Source organism: Platalea leucorodia (assembly GCF_965183815.1).
Source record: "Platalea leucorodia genome assembly, chromosome: 8".
Taxonomy (NCBI): domain Eukaryota; kingdom Metazoa; phylum Chordata; class Aves; order Pelecaniformes; family Threskiornithidae; genus Platalea; species Platalea leucorodia.
The window spans coordinates 42672109-42698221 of record NC_138830.1 but is presented as its reverse complement, the minus strand read 5'-3'; the positions used below and the strand labels follow the sequence as shown (position 1 = coordinate 42698221).

Here is a 26113-nt window from a genome sequence, read left to right as displayed (position 1 = left end):
CTTTGTTCATTCTCTAGAAAGCCTCTTAGTAAGTGATCTGGTTCCACAGCAGGAATGATATCAGCACCTCATAAGCACCGCAGTGAATTCAGCCCTTCACCAGATTAATAGAAATGAGTTCAAGGCATACTTGACAACCACAAGTAGGTTTGTGTGATCAATAAAAACAGTTTTTCACAAAGATATGACGTACAGTCAGTATTTTTTAAGTGTCAGATTTTTCTCTGCTCTGACACCTGACAGATTATGCCTGAAATTGGAAATTACACGTTAAGTGACAAAACATAACAGAATGTGAATTAAAGAACATGAATTCACATTTTGTAATGGATTTACAGCCAGCTCCTTTCTACCTCTCCACACTTTCTTCCAAGGCTTGATTCTGAAAGTTAGTATTTTGCTTCAGACAACTGGCTGTGGGCCATACTAGTTGCACTGCCTCTTGCACAGTTGCGGTAAATGGGGGAGGGGACACACACTGGACACAACACACGACTCCCAGACAACAACCACCACAACTTCTTCAGCAAAGCCAAACACTCTTTCAAGAAAAAACAGAAACAAACTCCCATTCTTGGCTCCTGGAGCTAGCCCGATAAGTGCAAGCATGGATTTGACACCATAAAGCAGCAGTGATCCCAGTGGGAAGTCTCTGGAAAGTGACTGTACAAGCGTATTATAAAAGCTCTTACACCAAGGGACTACCGAGATATGACACCTACTTTCAGAAGCAGCTCTTCAGCTTCTTTGTATCCTCTTATGGGGGACAAACTACTTCGTATGTTGGATGATGATAATTTTGAACCCCTATTCAATACAATGATTACTCCATGGTTCTATTTTTCTGAGCCTCCCTGCCCTCTGTCAGCTTTTTAGGAAGAAGCTGGCCATATGCCGTCAGGCATGTTTTGAAACAGGCCTGTTTAATCATGAGGTAAATATTCTGTATTATTGTAATTTTAGAGCTATGATAATTTTATTTAAAAAGGCAAGATAAATGTCAACTAAATACACTTCGATGAGATCTGAAAAATCATATTGATGCAGTTACCTTTTCGTTAAGCTAAAATGCTATTAGCAAAAAGAAACAATAACAGTCTTCCTAAATATTAGGCGTATTTTAGATTTACTTTTTCCCCATGCAGAACCATGTGATAAGCAAGTAGATGCGGAAATACTTAAATAGGATTTGTACTTTCAGTCCTCTGTTGTGAGGGCAAGGTGTACTGTGTACGTTGTTAGGTGAATTCCCAGGTTACGGAATCTGTGGCAGACGGCATTAGCTGAGCAGCTTTTCTCTTTAAGAACGGGGATTTTTCTAGTAAGTTGAGATAACAGTATAGGACTTGAGTTTTGAGTCTGTCCCTGCTTTGTCACTGACTTCCCTTACATGATGTTGACTAAATTGCTCAATCTCTAGGTCTCAGTTTCCAAATCTAAAATTTTAGTAATTCTCAAATCAGAGTAAGGACATAACATCTGAAAGCACTGGTTACCAATATAAAAGTAGCAAGGAACAAAGGTAGGTTTATTAAATTTTACTTAGTTGTAAAAACAAACAAAGTATGTATAATTTGATCATGCTAGAACATAATAAAGGATTTTCTTTAAAAATTTGCCTCACTAATGCTGAATTCTGAAGGACATTTCCCAAAAGAACAAGGTGCTGCTGTAATGTTTAACAATGAAAAGCTTTTAGAATGACTTTTGAGTGAAATATTTAGGATTATGAGGAGACTGCAACAGAGATCTTCCTTTTTTCTTTCATCATACAAATGAAATGAATGTCAACTAAATTAAAGGAAATAAAAGAAAGTGTCATACGCAGTGTGCAGTCAGCCTTAAAGAGGTTAGAGTGTCAGATACTGCAGCTAGAATTCTTAAAAGCATTGAATAATTTCATGGCTACCAACACTGGTTCTTACGCCTACTAAGATAAGGATAATGAAGTCTTATGCTTCAGGATGTAAATAGATCATTTGCAAAGGTCAGAAAGGAATGTTTTCTTCTACATAGCAGGCAGAAAATGTGCACGTACCTTTTTTTATTTGCCTTTAAAATTGGGAGATATTAGCTAAGCAGGACTTGGGATGATAGCATATCAAAAGTTCTCGTTTACTTTAAAGCTGACTACAAATATGAGATCTTTGAGACTATTTCTTGCTTTACTCCACCTACATCTCTCATAAATTCTGTAAGAGTTTGATGGTTACTCAAATGTTCCACCTAGAATTGCCAACAAGTAATTAAGAATGACAAGTGTTCATCTGAGAAACATAAAAACCTCGAATAAAGATTAAAAATAAAGAGAGAAACTCAATACTATTAACAGTTTATTGTAATTTCTGAAGTTCTCAGTCACTGGTAATTAATTTACTTATGAAAATATTTCAAAATTTAATTTAAATAGCAACTCTAGCTATTTGCTTTGTTGTAAAACTATCGTGAACAGCTTTCTACTTGTTCCAAGAAGATCTGAAAATATCATTCCATCTTCAAGCAGGAAGGTGGGATTTCTTTCTTAGAGTAAGATTGTTCTTTAAGCTTTTGGAAGTCTGTGCAAGCAAGATGGAGAAAGTGGCTGTTGCTTCACAGTTTGTTTTGCTTCATCAGTAGAACTGTTACTATAAACAAGAATTAAAAACCCTCCTCCTGTTCATGCTGTACATTATTACTTTTTAATGCTACTTTAAAGACTATTCAACACTATGTCTTTTGCCTTATGCTTCTTGTTTCACACCAGTTATTTGGAAACACCCAGATATCATGGGCTATGGTATTGGTGTAGGTGTTGGTGTTCATATTTTTGTTTTAAATCATAAGTCACTAAGTTTATTGCTTCAAAAACCTTGGGCAGAGTAAAAAACCTCAACATCTTAAGACATGGTCTTCAGTGGTTTCAGCCTGTCAGAGACCAAATTTTTAAGAAATAGCTAACGATGTTGGATAGCCAAACCTTACAAAATTTTGCAGAGTTTGATATTTGGAAATCATTCTGAGCATCTCTGAATCAATCTCCTTATTTTTGAAGTCTGGCATATAAAATTTGAAGCAATACATATCATTAACCTTTTGAAAGTCTTGTCCGAAAAACAGAATGATGTGTCGTCTATAACACGCACAGTACTACTTGTCTTGTATCTGAATTAAGGCATTTCCTTTCCGTTTCCATTATGCTGCTGTAAACTTGCTGAAAGCTTAAGAGTAGCGCAACATGCCCTGGGTTAAATTGCAATGTCCTTAACAGCTTATTTCAGGGTGACTACACCTAAGCAGCATAAGTGCTTAAATGAAGCCAATTTAACTTTATGAAGGGAAGGTGATTGCATTTACATGTAGAAGCAATGCTTTCTATTGTTTCTTTAAACAGAACTGATAATGTGTGATACTAAATTTATGAACAGTCTAGTTGAACCTACATAAATAGATTCACAATACTGATGTTCAGCCAGTTTAAATAAGCTTATTTTGTGGAATAATAGAGCAGAACATAGAAGATCACTACACACAGCTGTGTGTAGAGTAATGGAAACTCCGATTTCAAACCTGTGGTCTCCTGAAGCACCGTTCTTTTTATTTTTTTTACCACACTTTTCTTGACAAAATATCATTTGCAGTTAAGTAGTCCATTAAAGCCACTCAGATTAATTCAAAATACAGTAATAACATTTAGGCTTTCGAAAGTCCCGCAAATTCAATATATTAGAGAACTGAATAGCTAAATATATTTTCATAAATAAAAATGTTATGTTGGTATTTCTTCCAGTTGCTGTATTTTCCTCTAATTTGCAAAATGATGCATTTATCAGAAGCTTTAACACATTCACCAAAATAGTAACTGAAGATACTTGTGAAGTGTGAATCAACTTGTCAAAAAAAAACCCCAAATCAAACAGAGTTAGAAAATATAACAAGGAGTTGCTTTGTTGTAGACACACATTCTTTGTACCTGTTGACAATGTAGGTAGATTTTCTGGTAAAAAAACCAGTTCATTGTGTAAAACATAGCATCTGAGTTGTAGTCTCTAGTCTCAGACTTGGATCTAAATTCTTCTGTACCATCGTCCACCTTAATACCTTAATATTGAGGTCAACACATGAATGACTGCTTTCTTGTAGATTAGATACACATACGCATCCTAGAAAAACTGAAAGTTATTCCAAAAAACTTCTGCAGAAGTTGCAGAAATTGCTGCATAGCTGTGAACAACATGCATGCAACAGCTGGAATAAGACAAAGCCAGTTCAAGAGTCAGGTAAAATTTCACAGTGAACACGTGTCACTTAAGCTGCATAGCTGAAACACTACAGTGATATTTACATTACAGCGATTATCCGTATTGCGCTACATTGCACACCAAAGTGTTTCCCCATCTTTTGAAGCTGGAAGCTCCTTATTTTATTTGAAAATATGCCAGAACCACGGACTGCAAAAGGAAGGGAAAATATAACTGATAATAATGAAAGACTTGTGCAATATGCATAAGAATTTACAAAGCAGCTTTTAGGAAAAAAAACAAAACAAAACAAAACCACCAACAACTCCACTTTTTAGAAAGTTGGAGAATTTGATTTCCTTGGCTTTAGTTGAAAGATTTACTTCAGTTTCCTTATTACTGCCTTTAGAATTGTAGGCTGGAAGAAAAATGTAGTGGAGAAAGAGCTCTTTCTACTTAGAATTATGCAACAGCAAGTTCAACTTTCTAAGGGCTGAGGACGCCTCCCTCTTCTGACATAGCTGTTTGCCTCTCCATTAGTCCACACAATAGGAAATTCTAGATTAATGCAGTACGTAACTTCGCTTCTCAGCTTTTTCTGCAATACCTTTTTCTGGAGTTCCAGAAATAACTGGGGAAAGTGGATTGAAAGCACACACTTGCAACTTTCATACCTATTACTTGCAGCGTTGCTAACGCTTGTGATACTTCTGAAAGCCCAAACCCCAAATCTGATGCACTTGTATGAGAATATATGTTTTCATTAAGAATAACTTTACACCATAAAATTATAGAAGTAAAACTAGAACCTCTTTAAAAACTCTTTAAAAAAACCCAAACAAACAATAAAATTATCATCTTGCTGATATTCCAACCCTTTGCTCAGGGGAAAGTTGTCTTATTTGTAATGCCTAAATATTTAGAGTTTGGTAATATTGCATGCAACATTGCAAGTTCATGTAAGTTTTCTAAACAAGAGAGAGTTATATAGAAAAACATACTAGCAGGGTATCCCCACCTATAGCAGCCAGAAAATCCCTCTTAACAGAATCTAGCTATTCAATTATTAAATAATTCCAGCTTGTTCCATGAATATACTCTTCTTTCTATATAGTGGAATTCTACATACTGAATCCTGCAATGTCAAGTGGCTACTGAAATTAAGCTTATTTTGTTTTTGTCTGGTATATATTGCAGTGTTTCTGTTTAAATGCATTACTGTAATAGCTGCTAGACATTTGCATTCACCTCACAATCCAATTTAGTTAAACAGCATGAGAACTCAATGTAGCAACAGGGAAGAGTAAGCAGATTTCAAAAAACCAGAAGGGCAGGACTTAACAGCATGTGAAAGGTCATTCTGCCATGGAAGGTTTAAAACAAAGCAAAGCAAAACCAGCAAAATGAAAGAACTCTGAAATGAGAATTGCAAAGGCTATCCGTCCCTACAGCTTCAGTCATACAGTTGCTCAAACAAATTATGACTTGATCCATTATGAGCAATTCAATGACTCTATTCATATGATAATATTATGCCTACGTATGGATATTGAACCATTTATTGTTCTGTTGTTCCAGGCCCACAGGATTAATATTTTTGGTAGACACAAACTGCAACTATGACCCTATTTATTTCAAACTAAGTCTATTGGCATATTTTTACGTTAAGAGAGAAAATTAAGATGTTTGTAGCACAGGCTGAAACACAGAAGACATTCCATTTAAGTGGAAGTGAAAACATGAACCAATGCATCAACCCAAAGCTCCAGCCAGGTAGGGCCTGGCTTGCACAAATCACAAGGCTTCATCTGGTACACATGAGACACGTGGTACATCAAAAATAGAGATAAAAAATATTTTGGGTATGCCACATGCTGCAGAGTAACAGGCCATCCCCCCCACAGGTGTCCTTGTCACAAAAACGGCAAGCGGGAGCTGTGAGCGGTTTTGCTACAGCTGCCTGACTTGTCAACGCACGACGCAGTCGGGCAGAACTGCTGCGGTTATGGCAAGGCATAGCTACCAGTCTTATCCTTCTACCTTCCCGTCTGCGGACGGGCAGAATTCAAGGCCAGGAATGGAGAGAAAGAGAAAGTGTCTGAGGGTTCGGATGTTACACAAAAGAGGGAAAAAGCAAGCACGAGGACAAAAAAACTGGGTTGTGGTGCAAGGGGAAGGGCTATCAGAAGGAAAAACCGGGTGAGAAGATGCTGATGGCTAAAGGCAGCCTGATGTTCATAGTATGAAGTCTCTACAGGACCACCCAGTCATTTCACTTGTTTAGCCCTTGACCAGGCAACATTGCAATAACAAATTTCAAATGCCTGTCTTGTGCTGGTGCTACAATATGAAACCATCCTTGTGCAGTTTCTGAAAACCTTTCAGTAAATTAACAGCTGCTCCATATTAAATTTAAAGTATATGATCTTATTTATGTTGTTCTGGGTCCACAGGGACATTAGTTCTAAGAAAATCCGTTTGTGTTATTGGTAATAAAATAAATGAAACCAAACGTATCAAGTAGGTAGCTGCCTCAAGAAAACACAAAGGATCGTTATTGGGACCCACTTCAGCTTGCAAAAATGACACGCCTGCATTTTAGCCAAGATCAGCACTGTGAACAAATAGAGCCGTACAGATGTAACCTGCAGAAATCTAACTGGCATCAGTCATTAAGCGAAATTCTATTCAAAATGGAAGAGATCTAGTAGGGCTACTATTTAATTATCAACAATGACTTTTTTAGGATGCTGAAGTTTAAAAAAAAAAAAAAAAAGAAAACAACAAAAAAAAAACCACAACAAAAAAACCAACAAAGCCGAGCAGCTTGCATTTGGTTAGCTTTACTAAATTCATCTTAAGTATCCTCCCCCCACCCCAAGAACAGCTTTGATGTACTCTGTGTGCTCAACTTTAGATATTATACCCTAGGTGTTATACTCTAGTTTATGCTATGCATTGTTGTTTACAAGATTCAGCTGAAAAACACTGTGTCAGAATAATACTAGAAATTTCTTAGAAGCCAGTAAAAGCCTGGAAATGCAGATGTAGAGCTGAAAATCCAGGCTGACACTCATACTTAACTGTGAGGTCACGTTAAAAATAACAACTCCAAAAGAAATGGGGAGTAGAGAAGGCAGATCGCAGGAAACAGATCAGAAAGCATGACTTAAATTTGAGTTTGCGTCCTTCTCCCAGATTTACACTTGGACCTGATCTGATCTCCAGCATAAAATTCCTTAAAAATTTGAAGAAGCTGTTGCAACTGAATTTCCTTCTCAGAAAAGGAAGGTCTGTGGAGATATTAACCGCAGATGTAAGACCCAGTACTTCTCAATTCTAATGCTCATTTTGGCAATTGCTATTCCTTATAGCTAATTTAATAGTATTTCTTGTTGTAAGATTACAAGTGAATTGAGCAATGCGAAAGTAAAAGCACAGAATATGCGCTAATTATTATTCTGCTATCTTTTAACAACATACTGGAATGTTAATAGGAGAGAGAATAACTCTAACAATGTTCTAAAAAAACTCTCGTAATTATGCAAATTTCCTGTAGTTAAGGCTTGGCAGATCAAAGAACCTTAAAATGAATTAGATAAGGACAGCCATATGTGCCTTTTTATTTTACTCTTTGCATGAATATTGCATACGTGAAAGATACCATAATTCAGAACGAAAGACCTGCAGAACAAAGGTGGACATTTCTTTGAGTACTGTATGATTTACCTTAGCCCAGGGCTGGAAGGATAACTTAAGGTGACTGGATAGCTTGGTTTCAGTGCTCCAGCCAGTAACTGTTCCCCTGCTAAGGCCACCAGTAAGGACAACAAATAGCACTGGGGGAGGGAGGGAAGGAATGGTGAGCACTGTTTTCATTAGAAAAAGAACTGTGCTGTTACTCACATTACTTCTTGGGAAAGAGATGAATTATTTTAAAAACATGATTACAAACTCTCAGATTATCTCATTATTGCTTTCATATAATTAAAAGCTTCAGATATGGATTGTTCCACGATATTATATAAGGAATGCAAATAAGTTGATGAAAATTAGTTTTAAAATAGCATATTGATGCCATGCTTTTGAAAGCTTACTGTGGAAAAGATGTTTTGTAGGTTTATACATGGCACAAAAATGCCATGTGGGTTTGGTATTGCCCACCAGTACACATATATAGAAGTGCTGACTGAGATAGTTCTTGATAGTCAAATAGAATACGATTCTGATGTAACAGACTATTTTTCAAGATAATAACCTGTAGGCCAGTAATTCTAGTTAGAACATTTACTGAACTTTATGAGTAGGACTTGTAAAAGAAGAAAGTTTAGCTACAAACTTAATATAACAGCTTCAGAAAACGTGACTTTGAAAAGTTCTTGCAGGACTTATACAGACTCAAAAAAAGAAATCTATTAACATATTACAGTTAAGAAACTGATCAAAGACAGTATTATAGAATTCCCTGTAGCAATACTGCTAGGGTCATAAATGCACTTGGAATTCATTACTGTTATTTCATAATGCCAAAACAGAAAAGGAAATTCATCATGACTGGACTCTGTTAGGTTTTCATTATTGTAAATATGGTAGCAGTGAAGATGAATGGTACTATAGCAGTATTAAATCATATTTGATAGCTGTTTCTTAGAGTAAATTGTAAAAACATTGAATTTCTAAAAGCACTACCCCCCCCCCCCCCCCAAAAAAAAAAAAACCTCACAACCAAACTCACCAAACCCTAAAGGTAATGTTTATGAATAATGTATTTGTTTTTGTTCTTGGAAGAGAAAACCGGAAAAAAAAAAAATAAGAAAATGATACATGAAATAGGTCCAAATTTTAAGCTTGCTTTATTCCCCATAGATGTAAGGAATTTGTAAGCTATGTGCATTTTTCCATGACACAGAGGTCTGTAGTTGGAAGAACATCTTTATTTTGCCACTGCGTTATTTTATAAGCTTGCTTAAGTAGTAAGTGCCAAAGGGTCAAACATACACAAAACAAACCCATCTACACTTGTATTTCCTCAAAGTGGGGTTTAGAATCAGTTTATACTGCTGTGAATTAACCTTTTAATAGATATTCTGCACTTGACATCCCACAAATCCATTATTTTGTCATCTTCTGATTAAAATCACGTCAATTTATAAAAATAAAATTTATTTTAAAAAGCAGCATGTAATAAATTACTCAGACACGCCAAGTTTCAGTCCCCTACAGTTACTATCTATGATATCCCAAATATAAAATATTTTAAAGAATCTAATAATATAGATTCTACTAGCTGTTAGACATGCTTCTTTAAGTGCATTGTATGAGTTCACTTAAAACATCAGATTTCTAAGTCTGAGATTGTGTTAATTAAAAATAAGTAGAAAGAGTTAAAAACCTCTCTGACTACATGAACAATGAATCTAAATGAGTATAATTAGATCTAAGCAAAGGTTATGTTCTTTTTTGATTTATAGCCATTTTATAGCACTTTCCTAAAGAAGAAAAAAAGGGTCAGTTTGATGGTTTTACTAATGTGTTTCTTTTCTTAGGCAAAACCAGTCTTTTTTGTTACTTAGGCAAACTGAGTTATTCATCAGTACTCCTGATTCTCCGATAACAACATTGTGTGTAGGTATCTATTCACAATTCACATAGCCAAAGGAACTATGAAGCTGTGTTTTCATTAAGTTAGCTTATATTCACATGAGTGCACCAAATTTAGGCAGACCTGCATTAAGTCCCAGTGAGCCTGAAGGAATAAATACATTAGACTGCTTTAAGTGTAATGTATTTATTTTAGGTGCCACCGATTTCTTCATTTAGATGCATGTTGACCCAGTGAATGCACTCAACTAACTTTTAGTGGTAGGCTGGAAAGAAATTTTGTAATACAGTAATTTCCAGTAACTCTGACAGCGGCTCTCAGGAAGAAGCTTTATCAATACACCCATATTTCAAGATGACAGCCTCCAAGAGTACAGAGGGGCAGTGATCAAGTAGTTTAGTTAACAGCATAAGGGGAGATTAGTGAACTCCAATCTTCATTACACAAATTTGTGAAAGCAAAAGAGTTTTTACTCTTTATTAAGTTATGAAGTGCATTCCAAACTCTTTATACCTTTGTTGTTTTGAAAAACAAGTACTCATATGTCTTTTAAAAAAGGAATAGGTACAACAAAATTGCTTGTATTTAACAGTGTATGTCTTACCGGTGTCCTATCAGAAACTCAACTCTAAAGCCAATATGCAACATGGAAGCAAAGAGAGGACAAAACCCAAGATACCTGGTCATCAAGAAGAACAGAACAGAAAAGGCACTCCAATGTGGATTAAACTAATATGGATAGCACAGTCACAATCTCTAGAAACCTGTCCTGAGGCAAAACGCCTTCAAAAACGGGATAGAAGCTGTGAAACTAAGGATGTCTGTATTTGTATGAGTATGAATCCTCCATGTCTTTGCAAGCAGCCCTACTTCCTATATGGAACCTGCAGCATCTTTTAGCCTTATCTTCTGTTTCCCTATAAACCCTCCACAGGACACTAAGCTTTTTTCTGCTATCCTCCTTTGTTACTGCTTGGGCAAGACCATTTCAGGCTATGGCCAATTGCAGCTGCATGCGTGCTGACCATATGGCCAGCCTGAGGACAAAACCAGACCAAATAACTGTTGAGCTCTAACTAAAGTCTTTTTCTCATGTGGAATTTTGTCTTCTACCGAACTGCTGATTTTTCCAGAACCGGTAGAGTTTTATATGAGACATGTATGCTCCAGTTAAAATTGGCTTAAGTCAACCAGTGGATTCAAAAGTTATTAGGGACCACAAATAACCAAAAAGACAGCATACTGAAGTAAAATTCCCATCCACAGGAATCTAGGCTTTTGAGGGATAAGGAGAAAGATCCTGTGTAGGCCTTTACCAGTATTTTCCGATATGGTTAACAAGGTAGGCTGTACTGACTTGGCTCTGACAAAGCTTGCAAGCCTTCATGTTGGTCACTGGCAATACTGAGATATGCCAGTTGTTACCTAACCAGAACTGGCTGCCTAAGGGCATGGGTCGGACAGTCCAACAGAGTGTAGTGTAAATAAAAATCTCTAAACTCATCATGGGGTTTTAAGTGTTTCTAACTAAATGTGTAAGCTCTTTTTAAATTTAGCTCATGAAGAAAACCTTCAGAGTGATGAAGCCAAGTGTACAACTGGCAGGATGATTAGTTTGTGAAAATGAATTTGTGCAACGATTAGAAAAAATACTCTGCATTTTCATGTTAGCATTAATTGCTAGTTTGATTAAAACATAGGCTAATACTTTCAAGCTTTCAAACCCGTATTTAAGCATGTATGAATACAGAAGTGCTACAGAATATCAGGATATGTTTTTGCAGCTATCTGGTTTGTATTTCAGGACATCTTCTTTCTCTTTATTTTTTTCTAGGGTGGAATTAACAGTCCTGAGCACAGTATTCAAGGTGAGAGCACTATCACTGATTTAGGACTTCAACATGTCAGCATTTTTTCCACTAAATTATTGCTATTATATAAATTAATGTTATACAGAATACAGTTTTCCCAGTGAACTACAGGAAGCTTTTTTTTAAAAATTTGAGTTTAATTTGAAATAAGACTTGAATGACAGATGCAGATGACTGCCACCCCCGGGAAGGCATCAGAATGGCAAAACTTAGAGATGTGCATACTCTGATCACGTTTTGTCTTGCGAGTGTGGGATTTTTTGCCTAAGCAAGAAGCGTGTCCATTATGAGATCATGGTCATAAGATTAACAGTCATAAGTTAGACTAATAGACCACTTAGTACAGTCACCCGTGTCTTCTAGGAGCCACTAGTACCTACCTAGGAAGGCAGCATAAAACCCAGGATATTCTTCTAACGTTAGACACTGCTTGGACCATGGCCTAATGGATTACTCTTTGTCTACTTTGTTTTTGGACTCATGTAAACCGTGGCATCTGCAACATCTTGTGATTACACCTCTAGTTAAGCTACAAGTTGCATGAAGCACTGCTTCTTTCCATTTATTTTGACCCTGTTACCTAATGATTCTTTGTAGTTCTCGTATTACATGAAAGGATGCAGCCATTCCCTCTCTGTCTTCCTCATGCTACTCATGATTTTACAGATGTCTGTTAGCCTGCCAGATGTAGTGAACAACTCCAGAAAAATACATCCTGTGTTTACTGAATACTATGTTAATCCTTTTTCATGTGGCTACGAGGTTCTCTTTAGGTATTTCAAGGCCACTGTTGTTTCTTAATACGTAATTACTAAGGAACTGGTAGAAAAAGTAAATCATTAGAAGCTTATACTATTTCACAAGCTGATGATATTATACTCAAGGATTTTTCAGAACAAGTGAGATACAGCCAACTGTTCAAACCCAATTTGCATGGGACAGAAGAAAAGAAAAAAAAGAACAGTTGCAATGTTTGTAATAAATATGCAATTTGTAAAGAAAGAAAAGAAAGTTAGGGGGTTTTGGCCTTGTAAACTGAAGACACTATTCAAAACAAGTCCCATTTCACTCTGTAGACTTCTTTCCAACTCTTTAGGTTGCTGAGAAGTATATACAGACAGACCATGCCATGTGTACTCTCATTATGAGGTTACCTTACCTGACCCATTTTTCAGGTATCCATTTGCATCTACAGTAGTGTACATGATGTAAGGACCAGGCTGGTTAACACCAAAAGGCTACAAGGGGGAAGGGAAGGAGAAGGAAAAAAAAAAAACAAAAAAAACCACACAGGCAAAATTTTAGGAACAGGCAAAGCTATAGTAATAAAACAGTAAACCAAAGAAAAATGTTTCTAGATTAATGATTTCCTTTTGATATGGATAATTTTGAAATCTTGCAACTGTTTTGGTCATAGCATCATGTGGAAATTAATTTTCAAAATAAGGCTAATCAGTTGGCTAAGTAACATTTCTCATGAAGAAAGCAATACTATTCAGTCCTCTGGCAAAAGGGTTAATGTTTCCTTGCAAGTTACAAGTCAAATAAAACCCCCTAAAACTTCAAAGAAATATCTGCATGTTCTGAAAAAGCAGAACTCATTTGATGTTGTCTGAGAGAATGCATTATCTTGATGGTCTTTCTGAATTGAAAAATACTATACAAATTCAAAATTTTGTTATCATTATTTAGCAGTGTTCAATTCATGAAAGTGGTTGAATAGTTACCTGTTGAGTACCAATATCCATTTTAAGCAAGTTCTCTTGAGGGAGCAAATGTACTTAAACATCAAAGTACAGTTGGGGAGGGGGGAAGAAATCAAAAGGGAGTTGTGGATTACTGAGTGATGAACCATAACAAATGCACCTAAGAAAGAAGGGGGCGGGAACAATTATCTGCTGTGGTGGGAAAGGGAGAGGAGGCAGGACAACTAAGAATAGATTTTAAAGAAAGTTTTCTTTTTTATTTTTAAATACTGAATTCAAGCTGATATTAAGGCATCACATCCAGTAAAGATCTTTCAAATCAGTTACAGAAAGAACACTAAAAGAAGAGATGATGACACATTTCACATCATGCCTCAAAAAATAGTAAGTTCTAAACCGTAACAATAAGTGATAATGATGAGAAATGGGATCAAAGCCTGAAAAATAATAGTTGATTAGAATGAAGAGTAAGGAGACCACAAAGGTGATGTTAATGCAGATCTATGAAAGATGAGTAAATAAGGTGAAAAATCTATTGGTTTGGTTTGGTTTGTTGTTGTTTCCCCCCCCCGTGAGGTAGCTGTATTCTGGCATAACTTTATGTTACTTTCTGACAGAGAACTTCTTTTACAGTGGAGGCAACAGTATTTCAATGATCTTGATAATGAAATGTTCGCCAACATCTGTTGTGAAGATTTGCTTTTTAAACTCTCTCTTTAGTTTTGTAATTAAGTTAATAATACTATCAAACCCCCTTATTATTGTATATCAGAAATTAAACTCTATGTCTTAAAATAGGCTTGAAGAAGAAGGTGGTCCCATTTGAAGCAGTTTTTGTATTTTCAAATTAAAATTAAATTTCATATTTTTGCAGAGCTAAAGTGCTAATGCTAGCTTTGATTCCCCTAAGTTCCTCTTTTAGGCCAACTTTCACTGTGAACATTGCTAAACAATTTGCTAATTGAAAGTTTGGTGGGCGAGTTGCAGGGTCTCTGGAGATGATTAAAATAATTGAAATAGAAATCAGCACGTGTATATGTAGCTGTCCGCAGAATCATCAGAACAAAGTGTATTTCCTTCCCTTCTGTCCTTCATTGCACCCACTTACTGTATTTGAGCCCTGAAGTGGCTATATGGCTGAATCTGTCCCATAATCAGTTTTGCCTGGCCTTTCTGACTGCCCAGAACAAGGCTTGGCACACTACACAGTTTAGGCATCCAGCCATATTACACAAGTGTTTCTTGTATCTGGTATATCCCAGCCCCCATGATGCTGGGTAACAAACACTGCAGAATCAGTCAATTGATTTAACCTCTGCGCAGGCAGCTGGTGAAAGCTATGGGTCTCAAATATGCAGAACTTGGACAGTCATGATTTGGATTACACATTCTTCCAGTCAGTAACTGTCTTAATATGTGGACAGTTTTTGGTATAATTAGACTTCAGCTTATTTGAAGCTAAATAGTAATGCAAAGTTATAGTTATACTTACTGTTATTTTCCGAGGACAGTCATTAGAACAGAGGCCACTGAGAACTGCAAAAACAAAAAAGTGAGCTTGTACTGTTAACAAGCCATCTTACAAGCAGTACCTCTGAAATCTGTTAAAGTACACTAATAGTGTCAGGTATCCATTAAAACACATAAAGAAAATAAATGTCTTCTATGTGACTTATGTTAATGTATAAAAAAAATTCCTAATCTGTTTGAAGTATACTTCTTTGCAGAAATTAATCAGCTAGTCACTGTTTTATCATTGGTTAACCAGCTTCAAAAGGAGAGAGTTGCCAGTTAAAAAAATACCAAATTAGAACATTTTTAAAATAGTGGACTGTACATTTTATTCATTATTCTTAATTCCTAACCATTTAAAAATATTGGCAGAGATTCAGCTTTATTGTTTTAACTGGTAAAAAGGTAAGTAAAGGCTTTTACTTCTATACAAGGGATAGTTTTACAACGTGATTTAAAGCAATTCACAAAAGCTGTAACAAACAAAAATCCCATTACCTATTTATTCTATGAATTCCAAAGTATTATAAGCAGATGCATATAATGCTACTTAATATCTAAAGCCTGTAACAGTTGTTCAATTTCTTGTTTAAAGCTTAGTTTCAAAAATCAGTTAAATTACAGAAATAGCTGTTAAACACTTAGTTGTGTTTACACTTAACAGTTTTAACAACAGTAACAACTTAACAGTTGTAATCAACTAAATGGCGGACAATGAAACCCATCTGTTCTATAACCTAGAACATCCTGTCACAGAGTATTAGAACATCAGTACTAAAATGCCTTTAAAACAAATAAAAACCACACACACACACACAGAGAATCTAAGGTGTCATTCTGATGCAACATTCGAACTTCAAATGACAACAGTTTGGTTGAGCAGCAGCCCCATAACGGTTGTGAGCAGCGAAGAGGATACAGACCAGGCAGTATTGAAGCCAAGTACAAACATAACTTCTCCATGAGTTACAGTATCCCGAAGCAAGTGTGGCAGACGGTGAAATTTAAGATTTGGATGAGATTTGAGGGCAGGTCATCCTAACCACCAGGATTTTTTTTAAAGCATTATCTGTCTACTTTTACTGGAGTCAGAAATGACACTGTTCTAGTGAAGGAACATTTCTAATATTTTGTGTGCAAATATTAACAACTGTCGTGATTCCCAAGTTATCATTCTTTGCTTGTGATTTAAAAATGTTGAAATTTCCAAATACAGAAAAGTCTATTATTTTTATACAGTCCAAAACAATATCTGGACAGGTAAGATGAAGGTATGGCAAAGCAGAATTTGAAGACTGTATATCTACAAACAGACTTTTTAAGCTACAAGCTTATTTTATATGTTATACGTAGGTGTGCATGCAAGCGGAACCAACTCTTCCCATTTTGATGCGAAACGGCACACTGCAATTTGCTGTTCAATTTCACTACTGGAACAAATAATCCAACCAAGTACATTTGACATCAGTTACAATGAGCAAAACTGTTCTCATTGTCCACATGCCAAATAAGTGAACACGATGCATTTATTGATACGCTAACTCACACAAAGCATGTTTTGTTAGAAATACTCTCCCCTGTATCACAGTAAAAATATTTTTAGACCACTCATTAATTCTCATTTCCTGGGATTTCTATGCAAAAATACTCACACCCTAAAAGGGTGCTAAAAAAAGACTTGCTCCAATTTTTAAGATAGATTCACACAGAGCGAATCAAAAAGCATGTTGCAAATTACTCCCTCTCCCCATTAAAATATCACACAATTGTAATTCTAATATGGCTTTGCAAAGTGTAAGATTTTTCTAGAGGATTTTCTGCATGCTCATGTGACTTACACTACCCATATACAGTATTATTTAAAAGAAGGCTTCCATCAACATGACAAATCATTAGAGGGTATTACCATGAGAATAAAGCTCAGGCTAAGGAGAAAGTAATAAATGCATCAGCCCCCAGTAGTAGCTGCAGTTCTGTTTATCTTATGATGTGCAGAATGTGTGCTTTAGAAGGATTAGATGCATTTAAATTACACGAAGGCAAATACAATTTTTGAAGGTGAACCTCTAGTTGTCCCTGTTTAGCTTTGTAAGCTAAAGGAACAAGCTCACGTACAGCCTCATTTTTCACTCGTTCTGAAAAAATCAAGGAAGACAGACAAAGCTCAACACCTTTGCAGTCCGGAAGTACATGCAAATTACTCTCAATTACAAATATCATAATCTAACTCTAGCCTTTTAAACCAAGGCTCTAATTAATTCACACACCCTTGCCACGTTCATTGCCATTCTACGCTTTTATGGTAAGGTGTGTTTTGTGCCATGTAGTGCTTTCAGGCTGGAAAAGCTCACACATGAAAGAAACTGGCTCTCAGTATAGATCATGCAGCGTAAGCAAAATAGACGCCATGCCAGTTGTCACTGAAATGAAAGCAGCCCATTTTGCACTAGATTCTGCATCATTCCCAGGTGAGAGAGAAAAGAACTCCAGTAAAGTAGGCTTGATATGACAGAGGTACAGCAAAAAAGACAGAAGTCCCTGTTGGAAAGAAAATACTGCAACCACTCAAGGCACAGATGAAAATAAGTGCACTTGGCTATTGTTTCTTGCCTAGGTTTCTGAAAATAGGCAAGATAAAAAGGCAGTCATTGTGGACTAACAAAACATGTTCCTTCAAGTCAATGTTGCTGTAATTTCTTCTGGTTCCTTTCTGTCTCACTATGGCACACTTATTTATATGTGCAAGCATAATCATATTTTTCCTCTAATTAGTGATTTATAAGCTAATCTTCCTCCACATTTTAAATAGCATCACACATTAAAAAAAAAAAAAACCCAAAACCTAAATTGAATGATACATGTGTGTAGATCTAATGCCATTTTTGTATTGGCATTATGTTACGTGAGGAGATAAGTGAAGGTATTGTATAAAAAATTCACAGAAGGGTCCTCATAAGTTCAGCTAGTCCAACCCTTTCCCTCAAAAACAATTAAATATACTACATATTTCTTAAACTAGTTGTCAGGACCTCTAATATTGGTAACTCTGCAGCTTCTCCAGGAATTTATGTTAGTGCTTCACAAGCCATCATTTAGGAAATTATTCTTACTATTTACTCTTCGTAGTTTGTTACTTTATGTTGTATCCTGCATGGACACACAGAACACTCTTCCCCCATTGTTATGCATCGTTACGGATTGAAGACATGGATCTTCCTTACATTTCTCTTTTAGCCTGAATAACTTGGTTCCACATGCTCTTTCCCTGCAGATCATATTTTTAGACACTTGATAATTCTTGTTTTTCCTTCAGAAGCCAGCTGAGAAATAAGTTTCCAAAGACCTAGTATCTGTCTTTAGAATTTTGCTAGGATGCAGAAGGAAAGGTCCAGGGTGAAAGGAAAGATTTAGCCTGCCTCTAGTTAAAGAGTGAAATAAGACATGCATTCTTGTAAAAAAAAACAAAAAAAAAAAAACCAACAAAAACCAAAACAAAACAACAAAACCAAACACGCTCGGGAGATGATGAACACTTATTTAAAGGCCATTGTGGTCAACATTGATATTAAAAACAGCTAAAGTGTTGAAAATAGTGGGCAGAATTACTTTGAATAAGTACGCTAAAATCAAAACAAGAAAAAACCCTTTGAAACATAACAAACCCAACTTATCCAAGTTCAGAATCTGCAACAAGAGATTTCTGCAATCCATAATATTTTCCACGCTGTGTTTTTGATTTTCTAGAATTATCATACACAGGGCATTACCATAACATTATCATATACAGAGGCTCAAATATTCACATTCCTCTCAAGGTCCTGTTTTGACTTGATCATACAGTGATAACTTACCAATAACTTTAACAAAATAGGCATCTGCTTCAAAGTTATTTTTTAATGTATGGATAGCAAAGTCCTTGTTGGAGTAGCCTTTGCTTAGCACAATGATATCCAAGATTCCCTAGAGGAAAAAAAAAGTTTACATTAGAATGCTGACTTACTCTAAATACCATCTACATTTAGCAAACAAATTCCCTTAGAGATACAAAGGAAAAAAAAAAAAAAGTGTGTGTCCAGCAAAGCGTACACCTTCACTACTAATTTTAATATCTTCCAAGTCTTACTAATCTATGGCAATTTGGGACGGAGCGCTCCATCCACAGCTAACCAGGACAATGCACGTGGTCCCTGGCTTCTTTCTTGCCACTGAAGACGGCGGCTGAAATGGAGCATATGGAGGGTCAGCAAACTTTTAGGCAGTGATGGGCTGCTGTGATCTGCTCCCCTTCCAGGGAGCATCTCCAGAGCTGATTTCCCAGGCTCAAGGCACTGCCTGCCACGTGCTGTAAAGCCAATGGTTCTACAAAGCAGACTGCCAACAGCACACGGATACAGCAACACAGAAAGACAAGGTGCCGTTTGCTGTGGTAAAGAGTTGAACTTACGTCTTCATATATGTCAAAGAAGGTTGCTACCACTGCATCCTTGATTTGATTTAGGTCCGAGAGCTCCCAAAAAACTTTAAACATACGACGTACGCTCTTGCAGCTTACATTATTGCACGGGACATTTTCTAGTAAAAATGCTTGTTGATTGCTGTAAAACATATAAACAATTTATTTGCTATAAACAGTCTAAATAATAGATATTACAAAAATATTGTAATTAAATAATTTAAGTCTGCTGAAGTATAATAAAAACAAAGCTAGCAGCCACTGGATACTTTAAAATCCATAAGCATTTATGTTAGCTTCACAGACAGAATTACAGCCATTATGCCATGCCTGACAAACCAATGAATACACTAAATAAACGTGTCCAAATCAGCAGGAATCACTTCATTAATCATCCACTCAAAAGACTGAACATATTCTTACTTTATTCTGAAACAAGTACAAGTGCACTTATCTGCCATTTTCCTTAATCCCTCCACGGTCCTTCAGCCTGAACACTACTTAAAAAGTGTCAGTGCTTTTTCATTATTTTATGACAATCTCTTCCCACCCCAGCTCTATTAATAAATTTTCTTACACATTGCATGATGTTTTAAACAAATTCAAGATTAAACCAAATCGCTATTGGTATTCTCCCATTGCTTCAAAGCAAAGTAGAAAACACAAACCCCAACCTACTAGCACAGTAAAAATAGGACAAGACAAACCAAATTGGATATGTGCTTACATATAACAAATACAGACAGACAGATAGGCTGTAATATTAAAACAAGAAACAAACAAACCAGAGTAACAGGTCTGGTATAGCACAATCTCCCTTCTAAGGAATTTATCTAATACATGGCCATCGGTCAGCAGGAGACGCAGGGTTCATACATGCACACTGACGACTAATAGCATTATACACTGTCTCTGATACTGTAACATTGCCACTCTCACTGGAACGGTAAAAACCTTCAGACTTTACCAACTGGGAGTCTGACTCCTTGGCAAGTCTGTATCCTGGGAGCCCGCTAGAATCCATCACTGCCTTGCCAATGGGAACAGATGACGTTTCCTCCTCTCTTTCTGGGGGCAGAGCCAGGAGATGGAGCAGACAATGTTCTGTAAAGCTAGCTAAGCATGTCAGAGCCCAGGGCAATAACCAAGAACACTTCTTCGTTATGACCTTGAACATACTGCTGTTTCAGAGGGTGACAACAAGGTGTTTTTCTGTATCTTAACGGCATCCAGTGCCTCGAGGATGCAGTCACACACACACACAAGCATTTCTCCTTAGGAAAGTTTTTATTTTTCTTTGTTTCTGTGGTATACTTCAGACAATTTGCTACTCATAAGAATCATATCCCACAATATTCATATTTCTGCTCCATCCATTTCAGAAAGAGTTAGAGAAGGGCAAAACATTCACCCTGAGGAAAAACATTTTCAACACCAAAGTAGATCAGCTTCCTTGCCTGTTGCCAAGTTAATATTTCAGAACCTGCAATGGGAAAAACGTAGGATTTTCTTCTCTGCAAGATGTGTCAAAAGTAAAATGGGATACTTACACAGTTCCCTCAAAACCTTATGATCACATTTCTTGAGCTTCTGTGAAAAATACACAAGTTAGGCCTTTATTCTTCTGCCATATGCCTGCATTTGATTGAAGCTTAATATGAACAACCCACTTCTTATTATTTCACTGTTAGAAGCATGAGTATATTGAATTAATGTCCAGCCAAAATGAAATAAGGGGATCTGCAATATTCAAGACATTGTATTACCTGTATCTGAGAACTCATAATCATAACTTGAAATTGTTAAGTGCTCACATTCATTTAATGTACTACGTAAGTATCAGATCAACCAGCTATAAGGTAAGGTGACAACCTGAGCTAAGCAAATAATTTCAATTCCTCTTTTTCATCATCTTGACATATGCTTTTTTTTTTTTAAATTTGAAGGAAGTTTTACAAAGATGCTTTCTTTCAATTCACATTTTATAAATTGCCAGAAATTATTAAATGATAATTATTTAAAAGACAAAAGATCGTCAACCTTGCATTACACTCTACGTACAGAGTATTGTTCAAGTCTAAACTATAAGCCTTGTGAACAAATAGACACAAGAAATTTATTTACTACAGGAACGTTTTTTATTTCCTTTCCTTGATAGTGTGTATTTAGTGACTTTCAAAACATAAAAAACTGGACAAACAATAACATAACACCAACTGCACTGTGGGAAAAAAAAAAAAAAAAGATATTAACCAAAGTGGCACTGAGCAGGAAAATGCCACTTCCCTTTGCCCTTCTGTATCAATAAGAGAAACACAAGACAAACGACAGGAAGGAAAAAAAATCCTAACCCGATGCTGAAGACAGAGAAGTGCACTACAGGGGAGCTGTCTTGGGGGGGAGAGTTTCATAGCTGTAGCGTCCCTTGTGGCAGAGCAGCAGAGGTCTGGAGAATCCCTAATCAGAATATAGGTAGCAGGAAATTTCATTTCATACTACTACTGATTCGTATCCATACGGTCCCCTTTGAAACACAACTACAAGCTTGCCTAGTAAAACAACTCAAAGATGTTACATATAAAGGTTAAGCTACAGCAAACGTTAACTATACCTACAAGCACACACACATACGTTTAGATTCGCTACTGCGAGTCATACGAAGTTGAAATCTGATTTTTTTATTTTTTTTTTTTAAAGAGTCAGTGTTATTGCTTACCATAAAAAAAAAAATTAACAACTTGCAGGGTAACAAACAAAAATAATGAAATTCTAAAGTTAATGAAAACTGTTACTATTGGTGAGAAAGATGGGGTAAAACAAGGTTTAAACATGAACTGCAATATTAAACTTCTTTTAAATGTTGGGATTTTTTTAAGTAGCATTTAGAGAAACACATCACTTCATGGGCAGCATACAGATTTTTTTGTTCCTGTTTACAAGCTACCTATTATTAGCTTTATAATTAAAGCTGAGTCTTCTTTCCTGTCAATTTCCAAGGCAATTCCTTGGGATTTATTTTATTGATGTCTTCAAATTATTTTGACTTCTATGCCAGCATCAAATTCCTCTTATTTCCTCTAAAAGCATCTTTGAAAAGCATGATGAGAAGAGCTAATAACTTATTAAATATGTAGGTTCTAAACAAATGCTTTAACTTGAGAATATCACTCAGGTGTCTTCTACACCATCTTGGTTTTTTTTTCTTTTTAAAAAATGGATAGTACTTAATAGTAAGGAACTAAGTTATAAACTCACCTTTATCTCCAAAATGATTCAATTTTATTCTTAACTTTCTTCACATTTCTGGCCAAAATTTTGAATTATATATCCTGCCATTAGTACTCTAACAGCATCAGCCAACTAAGATACACTCTTGAAATATTAGTAGTTTCTGCAGAAAATATTAATTTCTGATACATTTACTTAAGTGTAAATATTTCCTCCTTTTTTGACTGAAAGTGAGTGAACATGACATTCCTTTTCTTCAGGTATTTTCAGCCCGTTATCTCTTGATAATATACTAGATAAGGATTTTATCATGAATATGTAGGAATTCTCTACAACACCTAGAAACAACTTCAAAATAACTACCTCTAAAAAGCAAACAAATGCATTCACACAGCAACTTCTGAACAGAGGAAAAAACAAGAAGCGCTCATTTGGTGGTGGGGGACAGTCTTCATGTTTGCCCCAAAAACTACAGACACAAAAAAAACCCCAACCAAAAACCCAAACCCAATGCACTTGCAGCCTCCCTCACATCTGTGTATACAAACAGCCTTAGTGCTTTAAACTTCCATCTAGTTTTCAAGGTGAGCTACATTCCAAGTTCCACTGAAGGCTGCACATATTGTAACTAATTGTCTTTATGCACAAACTCATTTTTTTTCATATGCACAGTCAAGTGATTCCCACTTGACTCAATACAAGATAAAAAACTGAAATAGAACATTAATAAAGGATTTTAGATTTTGATTACATAATAATGAACCCTAATGGAAACTAGAAACTATATGTGTGTGTATATATATGTGTATATGTGTGTGTGTATATATATATAAAAAAAATGTGTATATGTGTGTGTGTGTGTGTGTGTGTGTGTATATGTCTTAGTTCACTGCCTCCTCAGCTCTTCAGTTCTTTCTTGGAAGAACTCCTGAGGTCTGAATTTGGCCTATGAGCTGCCAGTTGAGTCTTTATGTTATGTACGGCTTTAATACACAAGCATCACTAGAATCACAGTACTACCTCCATGTTTTATTTCTGCTAAATACTACAACTACCAAAAGCAAGTTTATGACCTTCCTATTATTTTGAACCAAATTTTGAAGATTCATGCCATCAGAAAAAAATCTCCCTGTAACAATTAAAATCATCAGCATCCTTAAAATGACAAAACAATGTCCCTGAAAGCCTATGGGAAAACACAGACACTGCTACAATGGTAAAACCTTAAAAGCAATGCTGAAGTACTACACAAATGTGTAACAGTCAATATCGAACAATTCAGCTTAAATACTGAGAAGAGGCAGAGCAAAAGAACTCTGAACTAAGACTAGCATATCTCCCTTAACATGCTACTTGCAGCACTTTTAATATCTAGGTATTCACACCAACGTATACACAGTGGCACCTAAATTGTGTACTACCTGCAAAACTTTATCCCAAAGAGCTTATGAATGATGCTCAGTAGAGAGCTGTCTACAGTTTGGAACCTTCTGAGCAAGGGTCATCTATGCAGGAAAGCTAAATTTAATAAGGCTGGATTACTATAAGCAAGGGTTAACACCAAAGACAGACTGAAGACTTATCACAGTTTTAACATACTACTTTGCAATTGGAATTAAATATTTACTGCTTAATTTCATAGATCTCTCATTCTGTCAGTTTTAGACTTGTTCATTTACAGTTATACAGAGGCCATCTAAATGACTAATATCTTACTCCAGACATGCAGAATAATTGGATTTGCATCTATTTTTTATATTTGCTCAATTACAGGGTGCTCATCAATCCTACATTTAAAGAAGTCCTTTATCCAACCTTACTTCTGACAACTAACAATGATTTAGGAAGAGATAATTTGGTCAAATAAGAGTCCTTTCAAGTAGACCCATATAAAGGATCAATACATACACATTAATCTAAAACTGAACATGAATACCTGGCAAGCTTTCTAGAATTGTATTTACTAAAAGTTTTTCATTCAACTGTCCATATCCAGTTGTTTGCTATCTCCAAGTTTCAGTCTTTACTCTTATTTATCACCAACATTGGAGAGAGTTACTGTATTTCCAACCTTACCATTACTTTTACCAGTGAAAAACATTCCCTTTCAATAAAAGTATCATTGAAAAAAAATGCTTCCTTAGATTACATTTGCAATGCAAGATGCCAATTATTAGCATCTAATTTGGAAACAAGTTGTTAAGCAAAATTTGTTTCATCTAATCGGGTGGGAGAAAGATAGGTGTTTTATCGACTCACACACAGTACTTACACTTTCAATGTTACCAGAGTCAAGTTAAAACCAGCATGTGAAAAAAATGAATACATTTAGATAGCACGTAGAGATGAACCAATGAATATCGACTGATAAAATCCCTTTACTTATTATTATTCTATATACATACACAATTTCTAATACAGTCATAACCAGAGGGAAGAAAAATTCATGCCTAAAGAAAAAAAAAAAAAAAAATCTGTCGACTCGAATTCTAATGTGCAGGTTTTGACTCAAGTCAGAAGTTAAAAGAATTCATAATGGACAGATAAATATGTAAGAATCAACTGTGAATTTAGCATCTCCACCTGTTGGAATTTATTGAGTCTCTGGGTTCAAACCCCTACCACACTTGCAACCACAAGTGAGATTCCTTTTTTGTTGTTGTTGTTGTTGCTGTTAATAATGAATGTCTCCACACTGTCAGAGTATCACACACTTTTATTTAAAACCAAAAGGCTATGGCAGGAGATGAAACGGTGTGGACTTATGGCAGTTCTGAGAATACTGGAAGCTATTAATCATTTTTCCTGCCTTACTCACCTGGAAAGATGGTAAACCAAAGTTATTCCTAACTATAATGTCTTTATTTCAGTGCTTTGTAGGTGTTTTTAAGGATGTGATCTGAAAGTGCTTTCCAGAATTATGATGAAAGCATATAATTGATTTTGATCATATTCTTCCGTTATCACGTATCAGTATATTTTCAGATGAATAAAATGGTTTCTGCCTCCTTTAATTTCTTTAAGTTACAGACAGCAACTAGAAGCTAGGCTTCCCAGACTATAGCACAGATTGAGGTCACGAGTTTACCAAAATGCTTTTATCATTTAATCACAGTAATCAATCACTGAAATTAGATCTGTAGATGTAGCATGAAAAGCTTCAGAGAAAGAAATAAACAGCTTGATCCAGAAGTGTTTAAAATCAATTAAATAAGGTTTTCATTTTAATTTGCTCTAATTTAAGAAGAGCTTTTAATTTAATTCCCACACTGTTTTAATTCTCTCCACTCTATGACCCAGTTACACATTTTAAAAGGAAGTTACTTGCTTAAGTCTCTCAGAAACAATGAATTAATATTACTCTGAAAGTGACATTTCATAGTGGGTGCAAAAAAAATGTGACTTTCATTCCCATCGCAAAGTATGAAGAGTCTGTTTCCATTACTTTTCTACAAATACTGGAAATATACAGTGTCAACATGCAATGTATTTCTTAATTCTTAGTTTACTTACTCTTTTTTTGC

The 26113-nt window shown here is 35.8% G+C and overlaps 1 protein-coding gene across 3 annotated transcripts in view; it reads right to left on the bottom strand.

The window, feature by feature from the left end:
* ITFG1 (integrin alpha FG-GAP repeat containing 1) overlaps positions 1-26113 on the bottom strand; it is an 85995-nt gene that overhangs the window by 9120 nt on the left and 50762 nt on the right. For 2 of the 3 annotated variants that reach the window (XM_082319123.1, XM_082319124.1), the window contains exons 11-14: positions 19353-19503; positions 18760-18868; positions 14889-14932; positions 12850-12928 (exon numbers count right to left, since the gene is read on the bottom strand). In XM_082319123.1, coding sequence (XP_082175249.1) covers positions 12850-12928; positions 14889-14932; positions 18760-18868; positions 19353-19503 — 383 coding nt within the window. The remainder of the gene's footprint in view (positions 1-12849; positions 12929-14888; positions 14933-18759; positions 18869-19352; positions 19504-26113) is intronic. The other variant, XR_014228940.1, reaches the window with a different exon arrangement.